The sequence below is a fragment of the Podospora pseudocomata genome, assembly GCF_035222375.1.
Source record: "Podospora pseudocomata strain CBS 415.72m chromosome 2 map unlocalized CBS415.72m_2, whole genome shotgun sequence".
NCBI lineage: Eukaryota > Fungi > Ascomycota > Sordariomycetes > Sordariales > Podosporaceae > Podospora > Podospora pseudocomata.
In genome coordinates, this window is record NW_026946365.1 from 1,167,568 (window position 1) to 1,189,508 (window position 21,941).

At 51.4% G+C, this 21,941-nt stretch overlaps 2 protein-coding genes across 2 annotated transcripts; one reads left to right on the top strand and one right to left on the bottom strand.

Moving 5' to 3' along the window:
- Window positions 1-64: 64 nt before the first annotated feature.
- On the bottom strand, window positions 65-1,219 carry rpl36_2 (ribosomal protein L36). Its single transcript, XM_062887126.1, has 5 exons — window positions 928-1,219; window positions 774-791; window positions 540-640; window positions 395-476; window positions 65-335 (listed from the first exon to the last, which is right to left on the bottom strand). Exons 1-5 carry the CDS (start codon window positions 967-969, stop codon window positions 255-257), a joined length of 324 nt encoding a protein of 107 aa, XP_062746914.1. The 5' UTR covers window positions 970-1,219; the 3' UTR covers window positions 65-254.
- On the top strand, window positions 1,220-4,397 carry YTM1_1 (ribosome biogenesis protein ytm1). Its single transcript, XM_062887127.1, has 4 exons — window positions 1,220-1,675; window positions 1,746-2,402; window positions 2,449-3,446; window positions 3,511-4,397. The coding sequence occupies exons 1-4, from the start codon at window positions 1,508-1,510 to the stop codon at window positions 4,214-4,216; spliced, it is 2,529 nt and encodes an 842-aa protein (XP_062746915.1). The 5' UTR covers window positions 1,220-1,507; the 3' UTR covers window positions 4,217-4,397.
- Window positions 4,398-21,941: the final 17,544 nt, after the last annotated feature.

Below are 21,941 nucleotides of genomic sequence, written 5' to 3' on the forward strand. Positions count from 1 at the left end.
AATTCTTAAATCACATTTTCAGCGGGCAAACAATGGCTCTTGAATCAGTCATATCATGTCACATAGCAGAAGATATCAATTTTTGGTTCCACCAAGGGTAAGTGTGAGGTCGATTCTGGTCTCAATATCTAAAGCCTGTCCGGAGGGACTACTGGGGTTTTATATCCTCTCAGCAGCAGGGTATACTCCGAGAATCCATCATAATATCCCTCCCCATTTCCACCCTTTTCATCGTCATCAAGACGACGCTACGCTTAGTGACCAGCGCGGCGAGACTCAGCGATGACACGGTTCATGTCCTCGACCTTCGCCTTGGCACGGCCGAAAGTACCGAGCTGGGAAGAGAATGTCAGCAACCGAGAACAGCTTGTAAATAGACTATCAGGGTTCCTACCTTCTTCTTGGCGAGCTTACGGGCACGCTTGTCCTTGGAGTTGCGGAGCAATTCAATGATGCGGCGCTCATAGGGAGCGAGACTGTGTTTGCAGTTAGTGACCACCCTTCAAGTCCACCAGAACCATACGAGAAAAAGAACATACCCAGCAACCTCCTTGACAAGGTCACGGACGAAGGCAGTGCGCTTGCTAAGGTGACCCTTGGTGCGGCTAACGCGGGGCTTGGCGACGCGGGCGGTGGTCTTCTGTGTTCAGGGAAAAACGGTATCGATTAGCCAGGTGTCCATCATCCGCTGTTATGCTTCGACATCTCCATGTTCCAGGAGAAAGCAGCGCGGAGATCCTCCACGAGGTGAGACAGAAGAGGCTTTATCTTACGTGGCCCTTGTTGAGACCCTGTGAAGCAAAACGTTAGCATGTTGATTTTTGACACTATTTTCGACATCGCGGGAAAATTCGAGATTGCGAACTGCGACAACCACGAGTCTCGAATTGTCCTGCGAATGCGAAAATGATGAGCGCGTAGACTTACGGTGGCAATGCCAGAGCGAGGAGTCTCCTTGGTAGCGGCCATTGTGCTGGTTGATGGCGTGAATGTCGTCGTGACGTTGAGCGGAGAGGAAAGGGAAATCGGAGAAGTTTTGGAGTTTTGTGTGGTTGAAGTTTTCAGGGCAAAAGTTCGAGTGGAGCTCAAGAGCTTGGCGGAGACCAGCTGGCAGTCAGCTGAGCGGCTGGTGTCCCACCATCTGTGGCTGCACTTCCCGCAGAGGCTTGGCAATACACAGGGGCCTTCGGAGCTTGTGAATGTCAGCTTCCAATTGGTGATGAGCTTCAATGACAACTTGGTCCCAAAGGCCGCTCCCAACGTGGGGTTTACAACATAACAACTACGAAGTACAGACGGCTCCACACCAAATCTCTTGACGAATTCCCCGATATAATACTGTACATCTTTCAGCCGCTCGGACTCAGTAGAACGAGTCCAAATTTCCATATCAGGCGGAGCCCGGGGATAGGTGGCATCCACTGTCTGGCGACGTCACTATCAGTACTGCGCATCTTCGTCCACTGCAGCGCAATAGCGAGAGCAGATGCAATAACCCCTCCATACCATGGCTTCCGATACTCCAGAGCCTTCAGCGACTCAACTGGCACAAGCACTCGTCGAATTTTCTTTACGCGGCTCTTTTCCAGAAGAAAATGTATCGTCACTGCCTCTCAAGCCCGATGCGCTGGCCGAAGCTATCAAGGCCCTCGCAGATGCCAGAGCTAAGCTCCAAGTATGAGGTTCTCCCACCCAACTGAGCACAATATAGGGATGCTAAGAACGATATCTTTGTGCCCGAGCAGGCAGAAATTCATGCGATCAACGAGGATACCGCCGACGATGTACGAGCATGGCAAACCAATGCGCAATCTGTCCAGGACGACATGATCCGGTCAAAAGCGCTAGCAAACGAAATCATCAAAACTTCTGAAGCACCGGCAGTCTCAGGGAAGGATACCCACGATGCCGAGGCAAAGGCCGAGTTTCTGGTTCGGGAGCTCAACTACAATGCCCAAGTGCAGGAAGCTCTCAAAGGAATCAGGACAGTCAACCGCACACTCGATGAAGTTGAGAAAGCAAGAGATGAGCGGAGGATATTGGATGCGCTACACCTACTCGAACGATCATGGAAGGAACTTGATGCCATACCAGTCAACAAATCCTGTCGGGCAATCAAATTGCTGGATATCAGAGCTTTTGAACTCAAATCTGATGTTCATGAGGTTTTCGACCATGTGTGGAACACGCTTATCAATGTTGATGTTGAGAAGCATACGGTCTCTATGAGCAGCGGCCGGGATGATGAACCTATGAGTCTCTCGGATGCGGTGATAGGTCTGCAAGCCTACAAGGAGGTTGACAGACGTACGGCTCAGCTCTGGGCCAGCCTTAATGCGGCTGTCCTAGTTCCCAGAATGGATATGGAGAGAGAGACCTTGCCGGGCATTCAAATACGAGATGTAAGTGATCCATCCCAGGAGATAGATCTTGTCTAACATCAAGCAGAACACTCTGGAAGTAAAAGGTACGACAGATAAATCTGTCGAGTCTTTATTCACCGATCTCGAAAAGGTTTTTAGGTTCCTTGTTGAAAGATTACCCGGTGACTTGGTCGAGACCATTTCCCCCACCCTTCTTCCAGGGGTAATACACCGAGTAACCAGTATATGGCTTGATTCGGCCGTGCCATCGTCTTTGAACGACATGGCGAGGTTTCAACAAATCATCGCTCTCGCCAAAAGCTTCTGTGCGACACTACGGAAACTGGGATTCACAAATCTGGGAGATTTACAAGAGTGGACGGAAAGTGCCCCGAGGGTATGGCTCTCCAAGTGCAGGGAAGCCGCATTGGATGCGGTCCGCACAAAGCTGTCGAAAGGCTTTGGTGAACCGACCCGGGTAGAAAAGATCGAGAAGCAGATGGTGTCAAAGTCAGAAGGTCAACAAATAGCGGCCAATGGGGCAGCAGCTGTTGATGACGATGGAGAAGGATGGGGTGATGCTTGGGGTATTGGGGATGATGAGCCACCAAAAGAAGAGCCAAAAGAGGTGGAGAAGAAGGCAGCTGCCAAACCGGCAGATGACGGTGACGAGGACGTAGCGGATGCTTGGGGATGGGGAGATGAGGCTGCCGAGGAGGACCAGGTCATTGAGGAGACACGGAAGAAGACCGAGATAGAAGACGAGGATCCAGCTGATGCTTGGGGCTGGGGTGATGATACTAATAATGACGCGCCTACGGCTACAGCGACAGCTACAAAATCTGAGCCAGAGATCAGGGAATTAGTGTTGAAGGAGACATATAGCATTTCATCGATGCCACATCCTGTCTTGGACCTAATAGCAGCCATTGTGGAAGATGGTGCGGCTCTGACCCAGGACAGGCACGCGAGTAGCCCGGTAGCAGCAGCCGCGGCTGGACTGTTCGGTGTGCCGACTCTTGCGCTGGCATTATTCAGAGCCATCTCGCCTCACTACTACGCTCCAAAGGAGGGTGGGAATATGTAAGTTTGAACCCCCCTCACTCAGTTTTTGCTATGTTCATCTCTAACCGGCACGAAAAAAAAGGTTCCTCTACAATGACGCAACCTGGCTATCGGAAAAACTAGCGGATTTCTCGGCCACCTGGAAAACCCGCCATGATATCAGCACCCGAGCGCAAAACATGCTGAGACTAGACAACGACGTCAAGGCTCTTCAAGGGTTTGCCAACCGCGCCTACACGAACGAGCTCAGTCTCAAAAAGATGATGCTGCGGGATCGGTTGGGGGGTGAGCAAAACCTTTTGCAGCTGGACGACACGGAATCCTACGTTGCGTCGGCGGTCTCGATGGTTAGGTCGATAGCGCTGGAGTGGGAGCCCATCCTGGCGAAATCTGTGTGGCAGCAGGCGGTTGGGTCGATGGTTGACGCGTTGGCGTCGAAGATTGTTTCTGATGTGATGGATCTGCCGTCTATTGGGCAGGAGGAGGCGTATAATATCGCGAAGCACATCGCTTCGGTGGAGGAGCTGGATGATTTGTTTTTGCCGAGCAAGGGGGAGGTGCCGTTGACAGCGCAGTTTGCGGGGAGCTGGTTGAGGTTGAAGTACTTGAGCGAGGTGCTGCAGAGCAATTTGAGGGATGTGAGGTATTTGTGGATGGAGGGGGAGCTGAGCTTGTATTTTGGGGTGGAGGAGGTGCTGGATTTGATCGGGGCTAGTTTTGAGGATAATGCGAGGACGAGGGAGGTGGTGAGGGAGATTAGGGGGAATCCGAGGCCTAGGGGGGAGTAGTGGGAGGTTGGAGAGTACGTTGTTCATGCAGCATCGTTGTTGGCAAAGGAAGCTTGCAGCCAACACAGTCCAGACAGTATAGATGTATTCAATGGCGTTCTTTTTAGCGTTGGTCGATCCGATTCACATGCAAGCCATTGAATATATACCTGGTTATTTATTGCGGAGGGTGGAGTCTCTGGGCTTTTTGTTATCCCTGTTTCTCCAGAGGCCAGCCCCTCTTGATGTGTTCTCCGAGGAGCTCTCTCGCTCACTAGGTTTTTCCAGTTGCCTAGACGTCTCGGGCATAATCTCTCACGATCTTTTTTCTTTTGACAGGGTTTGGTGGTGCTCTTTACTAGATAGGTAAGGTGAGATGAGGTATCTCGATCAAAATGGGCACTTCAACAGTTTTGCATGTTTTTTTCCTGCAGAGGAGAAGGAGTTAAGGAAAGATCCTCCCCTGCCCGGGTTCGCTTCGACGCGGTCTCTCTCTCTCTCTCTCTCTCTCGCGCGCGCGCGCGCTCAATTCTTTTCTTCGGGGTGGTGTGTTTTGGTGTGGAGGTGGTGGTTTTTTTTTTGTGGACTGATCCAGAACTTTGGGGTAAGGTACCTAGGTAGGTATGGCTTGGGAGAAGAAGAAATGGTAGGTACCAAATGTCTCAGATACGTGTATGTGTGTGTGTGTGTGTGTGTGTGTGTGTGTGTGTGTGTGTGTGTGTGTGTGTGTGTGTGTGTGTGTGTGTGTGTGTGTGTGTGTGTGTGTGTGTGTGTGTGTGTGTGTGTGTGTGTGTGTGTGTGTGTGTGTGTGTGTGTGTGTGTGTGTGTGTGTGTGTGTGTGTGTGTGTGTGTGTGTGTGTGTGTGTGTGTGTGTGTGTGTGTGTGAAAAAAGAAACATACATGATAAATTATCATGATATCAACAGTAAGGTAACATGCACACTAATTATCGAATCGGTTGAATCGGACCCGGGGATCTGACGATCTGCTGTATCTCTCTCTCCCCCGCCTTTTTGGGAGCTCCCAACAATCGAGGAAAGGTATGCTTGTTGCTTTTTTTTTTTTTGGTGGATTGGGAGGGGGGCGAGCTGAGTATCAAGATTGGGGAAGGGGAGGTAGGCGGGCAGGCGGGCTAGTATCGTACAGTATGCACAGCTGTTGCTGGAGGGGGATGCAAGAGGGAGAGAAAGCGGAAGTTCGGGAGAGACGGAGTTGGAAATGCCGAGTGAGGTGGGGAGGGGGGTTGTTTGGTGGTGAGAGAGAGATGTGTGTGTGTGTGTCTTTTACTCAGGACATCGGTTGTAAGACAAAAAGACGCAGGAGAGGAGAAAGAAGCTAACTGCTGCATGGACAGGTGCTCATCTGCGTGTCTTTGCGTCTTTAGCGTGGCAAGGCGTCCTTCAAGAGGCAAGATCAGGACGGTGACTGGAGGAGATGTCGAGAGATGTTCACTGTCATGTCGAGTACGTACAGTACTTTGAGTTCCAAACCCATTGTCGTCAGACCAGTTGGGAGGGCCAAGGTTTGGGGTAGATTGTACAAACTGTATGAGTTGCAGCAACTAGCCGCTGTTCAAGTTGTCAGCTGCTCGCTTTTTTTTTTTGCTTTTGAGAGAATTATGAGGAGACAGCAAGACATGGGGTGTGGGCACTGGGATGAGGTGTGATGAGAGGAGATTGGAGAGAGAGCGGCTAAGGGATAGTCAGAAAAAGATCCGTCGGTCGTTTATTCCCTCCCTCCCTCCCTTCCTTCCGCTGTCCGTTTCTTGTCTATGGGTCAACGGGGGACGGATAAGACCCGTTGCCTTCTTTTCTCCGCTACCGCTACCGCATCCGTTCCCGTAACCGTAGCGTACCCACTTCATCCATTGTGCTGGGTCTGTTCTTGCTCTATGGGATTTGGAAACGTGAGATGGGATTCATCTCATGTGCATGTTAGGATCGAGGAGCCTCTTACTGCCGAAGAAAAAGAGTTACGAGATCTATGTGAAAAGAAGCAAACAGCTGTGAGGCATCACTTCTCCGGCTAAATCGTGCCGTCTGTTTACCTTGTTGCTCTGAGAGACAATGCGGCCACTTCTGCAGCGTCCTCTGAGACGAGATTGTCTTCACCTTGATACACGTCCGCCTTGCCCGGTCTCCCAGAATAGCCACACCGACTCACCGACTACTATACACAAGCACAGATCAGCAAGCAATATATTCCAGCTTCACTTTTTCCTGATCCGATAACAGCCAAGGCCATGATCCGAGCTGGCTCTGAAACAAAGTCACCGGCAAACAAAGCATTATTTCACCGCGCTGGCTGGCCCATCCATGTCGAGGCAGGAAGCCTTGTGTGACCCGAGAGAATAGAACACCTCCAAGCCTCGGGCCGGCAATTTGCATCTCGCTGATCGGAACGGCCGGTATTATTCCTTCTTTTTTCTGTTCTTTCGCTATTTTGTCAGCCAATCAGCTTCAAAGGATTGTTTCCCCTCAAAAAGGATCACACAACAGATCAAAAGAAGAAATGAGCATATGCAAACCAGGGGAAAGAAAGGGGGCTGGGAGGGGAACCGTCCATTCACAAACGGTGATATACCGACATGATGCATGCGTAGTTTATATACATGCATAACAGCTGAACAAGGAGGGTATGTTGTGGATGAAGAGGTTGGTACTGTAAAAGTAGGTTGACGTATATTATTTTTTGAACTATGCTTCAAAAGATACTTCATAGGCTTGTATAGATAGTTGGAGGGTCTTGAAAAGATAACCAATAGGCCTTGAAAGATAGTTGAGAGGCCTATTCGACGTGGAGGGGTGAGGGCGAGAGTGAGTGGTTGAAATGACAAGACAGAAGCCTCCATCTGTTCGTCGGTAAGCAGGCTTGGACTGAGGCAACCTTCAAGAATGCAGAGATGCAGAGATGGCATAGTGCGAATAAATGAGCCCACCAGCAGCCATCATCAAAGTTGCTCACCACCGAAAGAAGCAGGTCAAATATTAGGTATGGTCGGGTATGTCCGTCCTTTCACAGGTAGTACAGCACAGAGTGATAGCTGCCATGCCAAAGTCCACGATACTTGACGCGAGAGAGCCAATACCGAAACAGGAAATCCGTCTCATGTCTATCCTCAGATGCAAAAGCAATTGGGCATTGATGCGAGTTACATACCTGCATGCATACCAAGAGAGCAGACTCAAAGAATGATGAATTGCCGCTTGCTGCTGCAAAGTCCCAAAGCCATCAAGGTCCTCACTTTGCAGCGCCTTTGCAGCTGATGACCTCTCGGTGTTACTCATTCCCAGTTTACTTGTGATACCTACCTGAACCCTGTGCCACCTCTTCCCCAGATTATCTGAGCAACTTATCTATGTGCTCGTACACAGGGTCAATCTCAAGCAGTATGTCCAGCCTGCTGACTTTGTTTGTTTGGAAACATTACCCCTGAGCAGACCCACCATTCCCCCCTGTCGTCTCCTCGCCTCACTTTACCACAATGCTTCCAACACGCCTTGTTCAACACCACCCATCCATCCTATGATGTGGGGAAAATATTGAAAGCCACAAGGAGCTTCCCTGTCCATCAATCTAAAAACATCCAAATCTATCAACTCACTGCAAGTACCCGCTGCTTGATCATACCCCCATCCTTGCTTGTGTGCCCTCCCCAGGTCAGTCAAGCCTCACCCCCCTCCTCATTGACCGCTCCTTTCTTCCTGCAACCCCCGCGCAGGAACAGAGACAAAACGCCTCAAATGTCTCTGTCCCTCCTGTCGACTGTCTTGTCAGTCGCCTGTCGTTGTCAGATACTGAGACTTTGCTCGGCAGGGGAGGGGAAATTATGCGGGTAGCCATATCCCTCATCCAAATGCCACCCTCTAAAATCTCCATCCTGGTTATCTTCTTTTTGACCGCTCCAAGATGACGTTTGCTTCGCGGTTACCTGCTTGCTTCAGAACGCGAAAGCGAGAACCTCGCCGCCTTGTCAAGGGGTCAACCCCGCGACGGCTGGGTGCATTCTTTCATGACTGCTCGAGGCTATCAAGGTATATCTAAGAACGATGTCAGAGGCGCCATGTCTTGACCGTCGTATGTCTCATCGGCGGCTATTGTTAAGTCACGTATCACGCTCAGGGGATCTCGGCTAGGTGCTTGCATCTTCGAGGCCATCAAGGTCAGGCTCAAGGTCACAAGCAAATCATTCTGCTTCGATAAGGTAGCCTCAGGTGTCGCTGTATCGTCTTGCTTGGCTGCCAGCACTATCGGTCCATGGTGAGCTCAAGGTTCAAGGGTCCACTGGCCAGTTGCTTGCATGATTCTTCTCAAGTCCATCATTCTGTGCTGGCTGATTTTGGTTCTACCCGCATCCAAGTGTCTTGCTTGTCACTTTCTCATGACAAGGTCAGGGTTCATCGAAGATACTCGACAAATACAGACCCCAGACCACACCAAACATTGTTTGAATCATGATTCCCAGCTCCCGACTAGGCCGGATCATGTCTCTCATGTCGTTGGCATGATCAAGGTTCAGGGTTCTAGACTCAGGGGTACTTGGCCTTTCTCTCTCAAGGTACAAAAACTACTCTCGACAATTATCGAGACCGGTATACAGACAGCACACATTCGAGGGCATCACAACGACATGTCTCACCTCCTGCCTCGCTGCCCAAACCTGCAACCTGTTGCTACCCTTTACCGACCGAGAGCGACCCGTACCGGCACCATCCGTCCCGTGCCCGTTCTTTCATCATCTCTGGCGTTCTTCACCGCTGGTCTCACACCTAGTGTAGCAGTGAAGCTGCCCTTGCCCAGCCCGTGATGATCTTGGAATCGGGATAGAAAGTACCAGGCAGTTTAAGCAGGTATTCAGAACCCGGTCACCTCACCGGTACTTCTCACCTCGTCCCCTCGTTCCCCGTCTTCACCGGTGGTCTCACTTAAACCAAAATTTCCAACGAAACAGGTCTGCAAGTAAGAGTTTTCTGCATCAGACACGCAATTGTCTCTGTTCAGCCTAGCCCAGACCAGTCTACTCGGCATCGGCAATGTTGACTGAAAGTGATCCGAGACCTCGTGTAACCCGGGCACAAATGAGTGCTACCGACGACACATGCCACTCCCTAATTCCCGAAAGCCTACCGACCAACACCGAGGCCTCCTCATGATATCTCCGAGCCTTTGGTTTTGTAACCAGCTAGAATTTGTAACACACAGGTTTGCTATCATCAGTCAGCCATCTGACGACGCTCAAACAAAGACCGGGAACATCTCAACACCACCTCGAGCATTGCATCTATGACGAAATCCGGTGATATTTCCGAGCAAAGCTACTCCCGACCTCGGACAACGTTTGGTCCAGACTGTCGGGACGATCTGTCCAACAAAGCAAAGCCAGATGGCAGCAAAGAAGAGCCGGAGTAAGCCCCGAGTTTGACCTCCGACCTCGGTGGCTACCGCTCTAATCATTTCTCGACGAATCACAATCAGGGGCTAGAAAAAGGAAGGAAAAAAAATGAGGAATGCAAGATGCAGCACCCGGGGCAGGTACCTCGCTGTCGGGAAAGACCATATTGGCTAGACGATAAGACTGGCCGGGCTGGCAGGGGATGAAAGGCACAGAAAGAAAGAAGGCAACCATTACATACATTGCTTCCGAAATACAGCCTATCACACAGCCCTCACACAGGGAGCCACGAAAACCATCGTACTTGCAGCGATATTTTCTTTGCTGGTTCCAGCACAGGCAAGTAAAAGTGCAAAAGTGATGTTGTGTATCCCTCATCGTCGTTCCCTCCCTCATACCTACCCGCCCGCTCCATCCATCCCATCCCAAACCTTCCTGATCAGATCAACCAAAATCTCAAAATATCACTCCTGCTTACTCTCCCGGAGAAGCAGACCAGGCTGCCATCGGGTACGGTCACCACCCCCTTCCCCTTTCCTTCTAGTCTCCCCGAGTAGACTCATGCGGGACCATGCGGCCTACCTGTCGTGTCACCCGGCCACATATGTACAGTTCAAGAAAGGACCGTAGCATATGTGTAGGTAGAAGCACGATCCTACATCCAGCCCCCAGTCGCCCAATGATTCATGACATGGGAGGAAACTGCACGAATGCACTTGGCTCTCATCTGCCGTGATACACGACGCCTTATTCCACTTTGTCTGATGGAAGATCAAAGCAGCAGTCAGTCACTGTTTTTTTTTTTTTTTTTTGCCGTGACGCTGGAAACATGGTGTCGGGTCCAACCTTGGAAAACAGAACCTTGGATTGGAACAGTCGCTTGCGCAAAGTTGATCATACCAAGGACTAACCAAAGCAGGAAAATATGCAACTGTAACCTCCGTCCCATTTCCGGCACTCAAACACAGGTTCTCTGCCTTATGGCCGTCCACCGCTCGCTCGGGCCGGAGCTGCCCGGGGTATCCGGTCTTATCGTTTGCAATTCCCCGCCCTGGTTCTTTCTCTTCCCAAACAAGAGCAAGCGCTGAACGCATGAAATACGATAACAAAAAGCACATCACTTACGGGCGATAGGGTAGCATTTCCAGTCTCAATCTTACTGACGTGTCATGCAAGCCTGTCCCAATTCGAATGATGTGGAGCAGCGGTGAACATACCGTGCAGCTTCAAGCTGCTTCCTACAGGAGCAAGACCGACCTCTGACCCCCGACGACGTGCCAACCAACCAGCGGAATATCCTCCGTGGACTTGGAATCCCTCCGAAAAGAAGAAACACGGCGGCAGTTGACGAAGCCTGCCAGGCGGTGCAGTCGTCCGCAGTCCGCAGTCCGCAGTCCGCGCACGATGATGAGGCATCCATCAGCCCCAACCAGCCATCATCTTCGGAAGCAACCGAGATCATCTCAAGACTTCAATCTCGGGCTCTGTCACGAAGAACAAGAGTGACACGGTATGCCGAGGCCTCTTACAACAACATCAACTGCCTCACTGCTGGCTGGCGTAACCACCTCACCACCACCCACTCCACGTGCCAAAGTCAAATCTGATATCTTTGGCCATCTCTAGTATTCTTCCTTCAGGGGGGTGTTGTACCCGTACTACAGGATACCAACCAACCAACCAACCTAACCCACAGCCAGCCTTCCTGATACAGCTGCACTCCCCCACATTCACCATTATATCCATCAGCGCCTACCACCATGCGTGACACTGACCGACACACTTGCTGCCCACTGATAAGGAAGCTACAGCAACAAAGCTGCAACTGTCACTCGCTACTATACCTACTGCAGAGTTTTCCTTTGACAATAATAAATGCAACGGCGATACAAAACAATGACATTGATACCTCATATTGCCGCTTGTCACACATGATGCTGCTCCTTTACGCAAAGAAACATGGCTGACCAACCTGTCCCCTACTCATCTCAGCCTCACCCGTTTCAAGCATCTATTCTCACCCAACAAGACAAGTTGTAGGGTTGGATAAGCTCACATGACCCTTCCTCACGTTAGCTCACGTTAGTTCTCACGGGGACATCTAAAAACAACGGCATTGCTCCGGCGCATAACTCCGATGGCAGATATGACAGAGACAGCAACACCTGCTTTGGCAAGCTCGGTTTTGCCAGACCGCCTGATGGTTCTGAACTGAAAAGATAGCCTTCTGCATGGGCTTGCTTTGCATCTGATATGTCGGGTTACACAAAGCCCAAAATACCACCTTGAGAGAAGCACATAGAAAGGTCAGAAAGGGAAGGGCCGCGAGAGGCAAGAGATCTATTGGGTAAGGTATGAACAGGAGGTGTGACGATGAACACACTGCAAAGGGCAAGAGATGGAAAGAAGGGGGGGAGAATGTGAGTTGCATGCTGGTGTCAAATGTCAACATCTCTTCAACAACATAAGGTACACCACACTACAACCTGCGGCCTGACTCATCACCAGGAGTTTGCATATCCCTCTCACCCATGACACTCTTTCATTAGATACGGCAGCAAGTAACAACACCAGGTATCTCACTGCCTAAGTCAGCCATAACCTCAAAATATGCACTCAAGATGCACCCAAGACCTCTCATCTCACAAAGCCCTCATCACCTTCGACACTAAGAGACATGAGGAAACCGGCGAACAATCAGGAAGTTTTTGAAAAGTTCTCAGACCCCTTCTCACCTCTGCATCAAGCCCCCTCCTGTAAAAGCCCCAATCCAGCCATCCGATCGCTGCGATCGACCCAATGAGGCTGATTTATACTAACATCTTGTGCCGATGCCGAGGGGGATATCTCCCCGTTATTATTCACGAGGGACAACAACAACAACAACAACAACAACAACAACAACAACAATAACAACAACAACAACAATAACAACAACAACAACAATAACAACAACAACGGCAACGACAACGGACATCCGACTGCAACTACCTGACCACCCACTACACCAACAAAGTAAATACAAGTAAAGGCTCTCTCATAAGATGTATCAAACCATAACCCCCGTCCAGTAACAACCGCAGAGAGGAAAGCACGCCACATCTCCGCAGATTTGGTCTTTTTGGAGAAAGGTTGAGAAAGGAAATTGTGCAATTTGACAGCTCACATCCCGCAAAACCCCGTGCCGCGCCGAACAACACGCAGAGAGAAAGCCGAGCAAAGCATGTTACCTACTGCCGTGTGTGTGTGACCTCCTCCCCCTTTTTTGATCTTTTTTTTCTCTTTTTTTTTTATCCGAAGACAGAACGGAAGTAACGTTTTGTGTGAGTTCCTAAATATGTCCCAAAGACATCCTGGTAGCTATGCACTCCTGCACAGGACAAGACTACCTATACTGCAGCCTGGCTTTTGTCTGATGCCTTTCAAGGTTCCATACAACGGACGGCATACCCCGACTGAGTAGTGCACATGATGTGAGGCGCTGCTTTGCCAAGTGCGAAGACCATGCAACAACACAGCAAAGCACGAGAGAAAGGCGGTGCCACTCCGGAATCGAAGATCTCAACCACATTTCGACCCAAAAAAACCCAAGCATCAATAATACCTACTGGCAACACACTTTTCGGGCCGTCTTCCCTATGGCGGTCACTGGCGGTGAATCAAAACTCCTAGCACCCTCACTTACTCCCCCTCCTTCCCCCTGATAATAATGAGCCGACTTTTCCGTTCCCCCCCAATTGAAGCCAAGTAGCCGTGTTATTCACCAGCTCCTCCCTACCCATCCCAACGTACGTCGTATAACCCCCCATCAGTTGCCTCACCTCTGAATGCGAGGTGTCAATATCATAAATATTTGTCACTTTCTTGTTGTTTTGTCGCATAAGCCACCATCACTGCCCTGCAGGCCTTGTCCATTAAAGATGGTCATATGCATTGTCTCAACAGACCTCTCATTGTCTTTTACAGTACCGGTGTTTCTCTTCAGCTGCTCAACTTTTTGTCACGTATCACTTTTCTTCGGTCTCCCCCAAAGCAGATACCAAAGCATCAAATGGCAACTTCCACCCAGAGCCTTGTCCAGTAGGTAGTCACTTACTGTTGGTACCTGTGTACTATCAAACAACTGACCCTCGACGACGACTCGGCCGAAGCTGCAGTCTGTTAAAAGCGTGACACGTTACACCCACTCATTCTTCCCCCTACCCCCAAATCTCGTGGTCATCACCCCCTACACATGACCTTCCCACACACGCAAGCCAAAAATCCCAGCCAGGCTCGGAGGAATCCAACTTGTCGTCTTATCCTTCCTGTACAGCAGGCCCTTAGTGGGTGACCCTACCTACCGCGTTTAGCCTCCTCCAAAAAGTAGGGCGAACAAAGATGGATGGATGGTTGGGCAAGTGTCAGATAGATCAACCAAAATCTCAGATCTCAACCCCATCTCCCCCTCAAGTGGTTGGTGCAAATGTGTGTGGGCGCACAACTCACTCCCCTCCTCCTTCGCCCCCCCGCCGGTTCCTTCACTGTCTCAACAACCTCACGAACACAACCACCTTTCCTCAACGAACAGGTATGGTATTACAAACTCCCTTCGTTCCTGATTTTCTTTTTTTGCCAACCCCTTGCCAGTCAAACCCGCTGCTGCCAGGCGCAATCCCCATGTCAGTTATCGGTAAACAACCCCCTGCTGTGCATAAAATCCAACTACGTCATACCTTCCCTCCCCAGGGTATCCCCACTCACACCCCTCCGAGCAGGCGGGTTCCGGGTTCGGGTTCTTTCCCTCACTTCCTTTTTTTTGGGGGGCCGAATGTGGAACCAACAACCACCACATTAAAAAAAATTGGAAGGATTCTAGAAAACCCTTGGAAGAAAAGGCTGGAAAGGTAAAATAAAGAAAATAATGAAAATAATAAAAAAATGATTAAAAATAAAAACCAACCAACCAACCCTGCTTCAACCCTGCCTGCCCTTGACCTTCCCTTGGCGGGGTAAAACCAACCCAAAAACCGTGAGGGGAAAGGTGTTTCGCGGGGTTGTTTATATGTGTTAGGTAATAATCCAACATTCAATATCAAGCTACACTGGCGGAAGACATGACAGGAGAAAAGATTCTTGTTTCTCCTCGGCGGCGGCGGCGGTGGTGGTGGTGGTAAGGGTAGTTAGTTAGTTGTATCTGGTGGTTGGGACAAGCCGCCCGCTGCAGCTTGAAAGACCTCGCCATTATGACAGAAATATATGCAAACAAACGCCCTGCAGCAATGGTGGTCATGATCAAAAAGAGAATCCTCGGCAATGTAGTCTGGTCTGGTGCAATGTACCACACATGTCCCCGTCTTCAAGTCCAGTACCTAAACCCTGCCTACGTACACTTACCATCGTGGTATCTTCATGATCTCTTGTCGGCAGTCAAAGCATCTCCGCACTGAATTCTTCATTTGGGTCTCTGCATCTTTCACTGGCACTCTCGAAAAAAGGTCAGGTAGTTTTATCACCCTCCCCCCGTCCCCCCGGCAAACCACGCTCACAAACCCCAGAACATCACACATCCTGGCTGCTGCAGCAGAAATGATATGCAGCAGCAGCAGGGCCAAAGCGCCACCACCACCACCACCGTTGGGGGGTTGGGGGAGCAAAAGCGAGAAATTGATGGCATCGTGGCCCATCGTCCCCAAAATCTGCAACCCTGCCATGCGAATCATCTCCTGCAAACAAGGGTGTTGGATTAATACCGCTCTCCCTCTTTCCCCCGTTGATGAATGTATATCAAAGCTTAGTGGTCTTCCTTCCTCATCAGCAAAAAAAGAACCCTTTCTGGTGGTGGTGGTGACCCCCAATATTTCTCCTGCTACTACAACCCCATCAATTTCCCGGAGACCACCTTATGATAAGAAACAAAAAGTTCTCAGTCTTTCTGCTCAAGTTAGGTAGGTAGGTAGGTCAAAAGAACCGTAAAGAAAGACTGCCGTGGATTTGGAGAAGACTGAATTCCCCCCTCTACTCCTTCACGCCCCTCTCCCGCCCCTCAACCCTTGCCGGCCATGCGTACATATACGAACTGATGCACCCCAGGTGGTGCAGTCCATGCAAATATATACCCATTACGACAATACATACATACCAAACAAACAAACCCCCCGTCTGTTTCCAAGAACGCCACAAAAAAAGAGTTTCTCAAAAACAACCTCCGTTGCCTGCCCCCAGAAGCGATGAAGGGAGACCACCACACGAACTGCTGACCTGTCTCTTCTTGCCGGATTGAGCGATTTGCAGAAGCCGTGAATGCAACAAGCAGGTTGAAGAAACTGGCTGGGCCCCACCAATTCCCGCCCGCTGCTGCGCTGTCACTTTGATATGATTAGGAGTGCCATGTCGATAAAAAGGCAAGTCGACGGACGGGTCTCTTGCATGGTGCAGCAGCAAAGCAAGCAAGTAACGCTTTCGTGCCCACTTCCCCCCGCCCCCACCCGCCCCCAAACGCACAACTCCAGATCGCAAACCAAAGGCTGGATCTTGGTTGCTTGCTCGCCCTCACATGTCTTTCCCCTATCTCTTAGAAATCACCAACGTCATGTTGCCTTATCCCGCCGGGTCGAGATTGGCCAGAGAGATAGCGAGCGAGCGAGAGAGAGAGAGTGAGTAGAGAGAGAGAGAGAGAAAGAGAGAGAGAGAGAGAGAGAGAGAGAGAGAGAGAGAGAGAGAGAGAGAGAGAGAGAGAGAGAGAGAGAGAGAGAGAGAGAGAGAGAGAGAGAGAGAGAGAGAGAGAGAGAGTGAGAGAGAGAGAGAGATAGATAAAAAGGAAGAGAACCTGTACAGAACAGGTGTTTGTTACCATGCAGCATGCAGCGCGGGATGGCTTGAAGAACTGCTCCATATTGAAAGCGGGCAGAGAGCAGGAGTTGACGAATGTTGTTGAAGAAATAGCATGCTTCGAAACGCCCCACAGTTTCTGTTTCGCTGCAGATGTTCTGTGCAAGCGAACACCACCCCCTATGGCTGATCGGAACCCTTTTTTAATCCCCCACCACCACCACTACTCCAAGAAAACGACTCCAGACCTCCAGACCTCCAGACGACAACAACATCCCGCGCAATCATCAGGCCATGTGCTACGGCCGGCACGACCTCCGCGGTAGTAGAAAATAGTGGCTTCGCAAGTGCCGCGGGGAAGATCGCCGGGGCAGCCGGCTTCAGATCCTCAGTGGGTGGCACACAATCGGAATTCTTGATGAAGTTGCTTTGCATATTCGTGTGTGTGTGTGTGTGTGCGTGTGTGTGTGAGCTGGCGTCCATCCCCATCACGGAATCCATTGTTGGTTCCGCGTACTTCTTCTCATTGCTTCTTTTTCGTTGGAACAGTACCCTTTCCTGGGATCTGAGAAACGTCACGGCGGTCCATCAGTGCAGCTTGCAGCGGGACCTCCCGCTCTCAACTCGGCCTATCAGCCCCTTTGTAGCCAAAGAAAGGTATGATAAGGGGCTGTGCCAAACCGAATAGTATTCGGTCATGTCCATTCGAAAGACGACAAACACTTCCGGCCTTGTTGGTCCGTCTGCCCCGGGCCTTTATTGGCACCGGTCCTGCAGGACTGTGAGCCCAACACAAAAAAAGAAAAAAAGAAGAGAACTATTGGGTGCTGCGTACTGCGTATGGAAGGGATACGGTAGCACCGATAGCTCAGGGGAAACCAACTGTTGACGATGAAAAAAAATTCTCTGGTGGTAGCAAACTACAGGTAGCTGAAAAGGGTTTTGCAACCCGCATCGAGTCACATAGTCGGTGAGCGTTTCAATAAGTCGGCATTTCCGCTCTTACGTGCGTGATGAGAAAAACCATGGCCGGTTCGTCACATTGGGCATCACGCTGCTGGCGGGTAGAGGGGGGATAGAGAGGGAGGGCCAATGCCGTGAGAGCGAGGCCGGAGTGGAAGGCCGTATAGGGGCTGTTGTGACCCCTTCCCTAATGAGCCCACGAGGCACTGGTATTTGCGCCGACGAACCAAACCACCTCACATCGGCGGGTTGTGCTCATGAATTGCCATTGGCTCTGCAGTATCCGACTGCTGCGCACAGCGTGTGTCAAGGCAAGACAGGGCAGATCAGGTCAGGTCGAGACAAAGAGGCATGACGTGGTTTGCTGTATCAAAGTCCGTGATAGGCTTGCGAGGGAGGCAGGTCTCCTGGTTCCGAAGAGGGCGAGTAGACATAGGTAACAGAGGTTGCATCGAGTGAGGAACACCGTGGGCGTTTGCCGACATTCCAATGATTCAGCGCCGAGCTGCCACATGACTGTGAGGGACGAGGGCGCTGATGAGATTATCGAGAGAGATAATCTGCGGCTTGCCAGGTTTGAAACCGCTCGGGAGTTGGACGTTTTGGGTAACGGCGGCTAACACGCCATCGTCGCCGATCCGTTGTGGGGCCATCCCGACGCCGGCCACTAACGGTGCAAAGTCCCGGTTCATCAGGATGCGGGGGCACTCGGGCGTGTCGGGGTTTCTAGGCTGGCGGTGAGGCAGCCGTGACGGCGCGGGTGATCACTGGGTGTCACCGATGCCAGCCCAGGATGAGCATGTGTTTGTCCATCGCTGATCTGCACATCAAGCCATCAATTCCTTCCTGCGCTACCGTTTCAACTTTTTTGACAGTCCGGGGGAGGTACGGAGCAAGGAAAGGCGGCAGATTATCAGATCATTTCATCTTGTTTGGCTGCCTCCGGAAGAAAATGACCAGTCGAATAGGATGGCAAGTCAGGGCATAGTATTGGCATATTCCCAGACAATGTGCGTGTCGCCGGACATTGCAAAAAATAGTATATGTGCGTTTTCATCAGAAGTCGATGTTGCACCCAATTGTCAGTACCTACGCCGCCAGCCATCACGCCATCATAGTCCATCTTGATATCGCGGGTTCTCCCACTAGCGCCATCGACCGGCCTACACTACAGACATGTTGGCCGCTGGCGCTGTTGCTGGTGGCCCGCGACGTTTCTTTTCCAGAAGGTGTCGTCTGGCTGCACGACGACGTCGGTAATGCCCCAAACAGCTGGTCGACTGTGTGGTGCCGGGTGATTCGGCTTGCTAGAAAGAGCTCTGCCGGGAAGGCGGGGGGCGGGCTGGGCTGGCAAGGTGGTATCACAAAGAGGGCAGAGGAAACGATGTCATTGGGATGGGTTAGATCTGGTCCCTGACCAGCGGCAGGGACTTTATCGCTTGAAGCGAGAAGGAAAATGGCGCCCAAGGCTAAGATTTTTGGCCCCGTGACACGATTCGGGCGACCCGCTATTATGCCGAGCACGAATTGAGGGCATTCAACTGGTTCAGCGCAATCCAGGTACCCAATCAAGCTGCGGGGACAGCACGGCGGGAATGAATCTTGGACTGGTTCTTTTCTTTGATGGACGAGAGCGTGGCCGTCCGAGAGAGGATCAAAACGTTGATTGTCAGCCTGGGCATGTTTGAGATGGCTGTTAAGTGTCGTTGCTGCCATATCCCGAAATAATGCCATGTTGTGTGTTTGCTGCCAATTCGTCTGCCGCCGCCAGTGGGTTGGGGTCTCTATCCGCGCCGGGAAAAGCGATTTACTAGAACAAAGGCGCCTGTCAGCACCCATGCATTCGTATTGCTATTATCGGCGCGACTCTGTCGCGGGCATGCTTGGCATCAGAGCAGCAATGGAGTTCTTGGGCACCTCCTCTCCGGGGAGGTCGGTGAGGTGCTTCGTAAAACGAGATCGAAACCGAGGCTCTGCGCCCGCTCGCATGGCCCAGGGCAATGATCCTGCAGCGACCCCCTAGTGTAGCGCCTCGATATTTTGTGCATATTGTACACCGTGTGGGTGCATATGCCATCAAGGTGTGCATGTAGGTGAGGTGTAAGATTCAGGGCGAAGGCCGGGCAACGCCCTGGTATGAAGATCACCCACAGCGTGCCTCAGATCGCAACAACGAGCAAAATCATACCTGGCTGCAGCTACGCTACGGAGGGGTTAGGAACGGAGTCAGTAGAAGCGCCAAGAAATAGCCTCTTGGGTTGTAGACGGAGAGGCCTCTCCATGCGGCACAGGCTACAGCGCATTCGCTTTTGAGAAGGGTTGGTTGTTGGAAGTTGGATCGATCGAAGGCTGCCGACTTGCCGGACTCGGTGCACCATGCTCCCAGCTGAACTAGCGGTGGCTCCCCCAACACTGGATGAGTGAAATCTCGGGCGATTTGCCATGTGCCATGTGCTCGTCAGTGCCGGCGGTCAACAGTTGTCGGGTCGAGGGTTGCTTTCTGCTCTCAGCATCAGCAACAGGCTCAGAGGTGCTCGAGGGCCTGAGGAGGGATAGGGCATAAGCAGGGCTTCAGGTGGTACCGGTGAGGGCGATCCCTCTGACCGCATCCCGTTTCCCATCCAAGTGGCCTCGGTCGATGGTTACCTTTGCTGTTCTCGGCGGACGGCTATCCGGCTCCGGAGAGAGGCAGAGAGGCAGAGAGGCTAGGGGGACAACGTGTGCTCTGTGGCTGCAAGTGGCTCGCCGCCGTCGTTGCGGGACAGGCTTCAGCCAAAAAGGCCAATGAGGTTGGAATGAGGGGCAGTCCAAGACTCCAAGCTGGAGCCATGTGGACGATATCGTTGGGTGGGGCTGGGCACGACAGGGGCAGCTTCAAGGGCTGCAGCTGTTTGGCAACCACCCAACCGCTCGGATCCGCTTTTTTGTCCCTGTCCGCCGGGAGCATCAGAGTTTTGTACCTGTACCTGTGCCGGTGCCGTACCTGAATTGATATGTGTGGTTCCATACCATAGAGTCGTAGAATCAAGTGTTGAAAACGAGAAACGACCGCTGCGAAAAATCAAACGGCAACCTCATCAGATGATCCGGGCGATGAATGACATCTCCATCCCGTCAGGGAGAGGTTGCAGGGCAGCACAAGTGTGAACCCCGCCGTCCGATCTGTGTGTTGTTGTTGGATCGTCTGCAGTGTCTTCCCATTTCAGAAGGGCGACGACGGCAACCGGCAACGGCTTCACTTTCATGTCAGACTGCGCCTGCAACAAAAGGTCAGCATTAATATCATCACCATGGCACGAGGCTCCATTCGTATGTCAATGGATCCAAAACGGGCCATACAACCGGAGGAGCCCCGCCATCTGATAATTATGGTGATGGCGGCAGAAAGTTTATTTTGTCCTCAGAGTGGCGTATGACTGACGTTTAGTTGGTCGGTCCTGCTTGCACCGGGGCATCCACTCGAGCAAATCCGAAAGAGGAAGGCTTGATGCGAGGGCACCGTGTCAGTCGCGTTCGGTGGTTTGGTTCGTAGAAAGCTGCGGGGTTGCGGGTTGCGGGTGGTTTGCGAGCCCCGTTTTCTTTGGGGGTTGATTTTCCAACCTGTTCCATGATCTCATCCCTTCCACATCCGTCCGTTCCCCCAGCGAACGCCAGCGAATCACCGAGAAATACGGCCGTGGGGACCTGAAGTTGTACTGGGGAGAGTCGACGACGACGGTGTTTTCGGAGGTCGGCTGTTTCGTAGGGCTTGAAAACGAGACGGTGTACTTTGTACCGGTACTTGTACCAGCTTTTGCTCCGCGAACCCTAGCGCTAAGGCAATGGTGCCCATCAAAAATTTGCAGGCCAGTGAGTGACCACAGTTGCAACCTACCCCCATGCTTCAGAACAACTCGACCTATCTCACTGGATCCAATGTATTATTCACGGTATCTTTTGCATATTTGTCTTTTCATATTATCAGCAATCCGGAGTCCTTTTGACTTGCAAAGAGCGTTTGTCTTCGAGCGAGTTCGTTGCTCTGAATAGAGCTACATATGTTAGGTAATAACAAGACACACTGTGCTGTTTCCGGCTCGTGGCCCAACAACAACCCAACAAGAGCAGGTAACAAGCATCTTACACTTACTACCGTAGGAATCCGCTGCCATCGCCTCCCGCCAAGGGCTTGTTCAGACAGCTGGGTTTGTAGCCGTGTTTCCGTAGGTTGGGTTCCCTGTTCGAGGTTCATGGTCCAAGGATGCTGTTGCTGGTGCCCGGTCCTGGTCCCTGGAGCGCTTACCGCGAGGAAGGTACAATGTACTTGCAGCTTGGATGACACAATTTTCACTCCATCAGAAGGGAACAGTCACCGTCTATTTCCCATTTCCCCATACAAGTTTTTGCAGCTCCTGCTTTTGCTTCTCCTGCTTTGCTCCCTTGCCCTGACCGTGCCATGGCTTCTGCGCCGTCACTCGAACTAATAATTTCCGGGCATTGCCTTCTGGAACGCAGCAACAAAAGAGCCAACGCCCACCCACTCCAGCTCACCCACATCCCCCACCCTACCACAGGTCCACGGCCTTGAAATAAAGTTTTGGC

Bases quoted from the DNA above. Each gene is read 5' to 3' on its own strand.
- rpl36_2 (XM_062887126.1), bottom strand. From the start codon at position 969: ATGGCCGCTACCAAGGAGACTCCTCGCTCTGGCATTGCCACC. The intron at 477-539 runs GTATGTTCTTTT...CTGCAAACACAG, and splicing joins CTTGTCAAGGAGGTTGCTGG to TCTCGCTCCCTATGAGCGCC. The intron at 336-394 runs GTAGGAACCCTG...TTCTCTTCCCAG, and splicing joins GTAAGCTCGCCAAGAAGAAG to CTCGGTACTTTCGGCCGTGC.
- YTM1_1 (XM_062887127.1), top strand. From the start codon at position 1,508: ATGGCTTCCGATACTCCAGAGCCTTCAGCGACTCAACTGGCACAAGCA. The intron at 1,676-1,745 runs GTATGAGGTTCT...GTGCCCGAGCAG, and splicing joins ATGCCAGAGCTAAGCTCCAA to GCAGAAATTCATGCGATCAA. The intron at 3,447-3,510 runs GTAAGTTTGAAC...ACGAAAAAAAAG, and splicing joins CCAAAGGAGGGTGGGAATAT to GTTCCTCTACAATGACGCAA.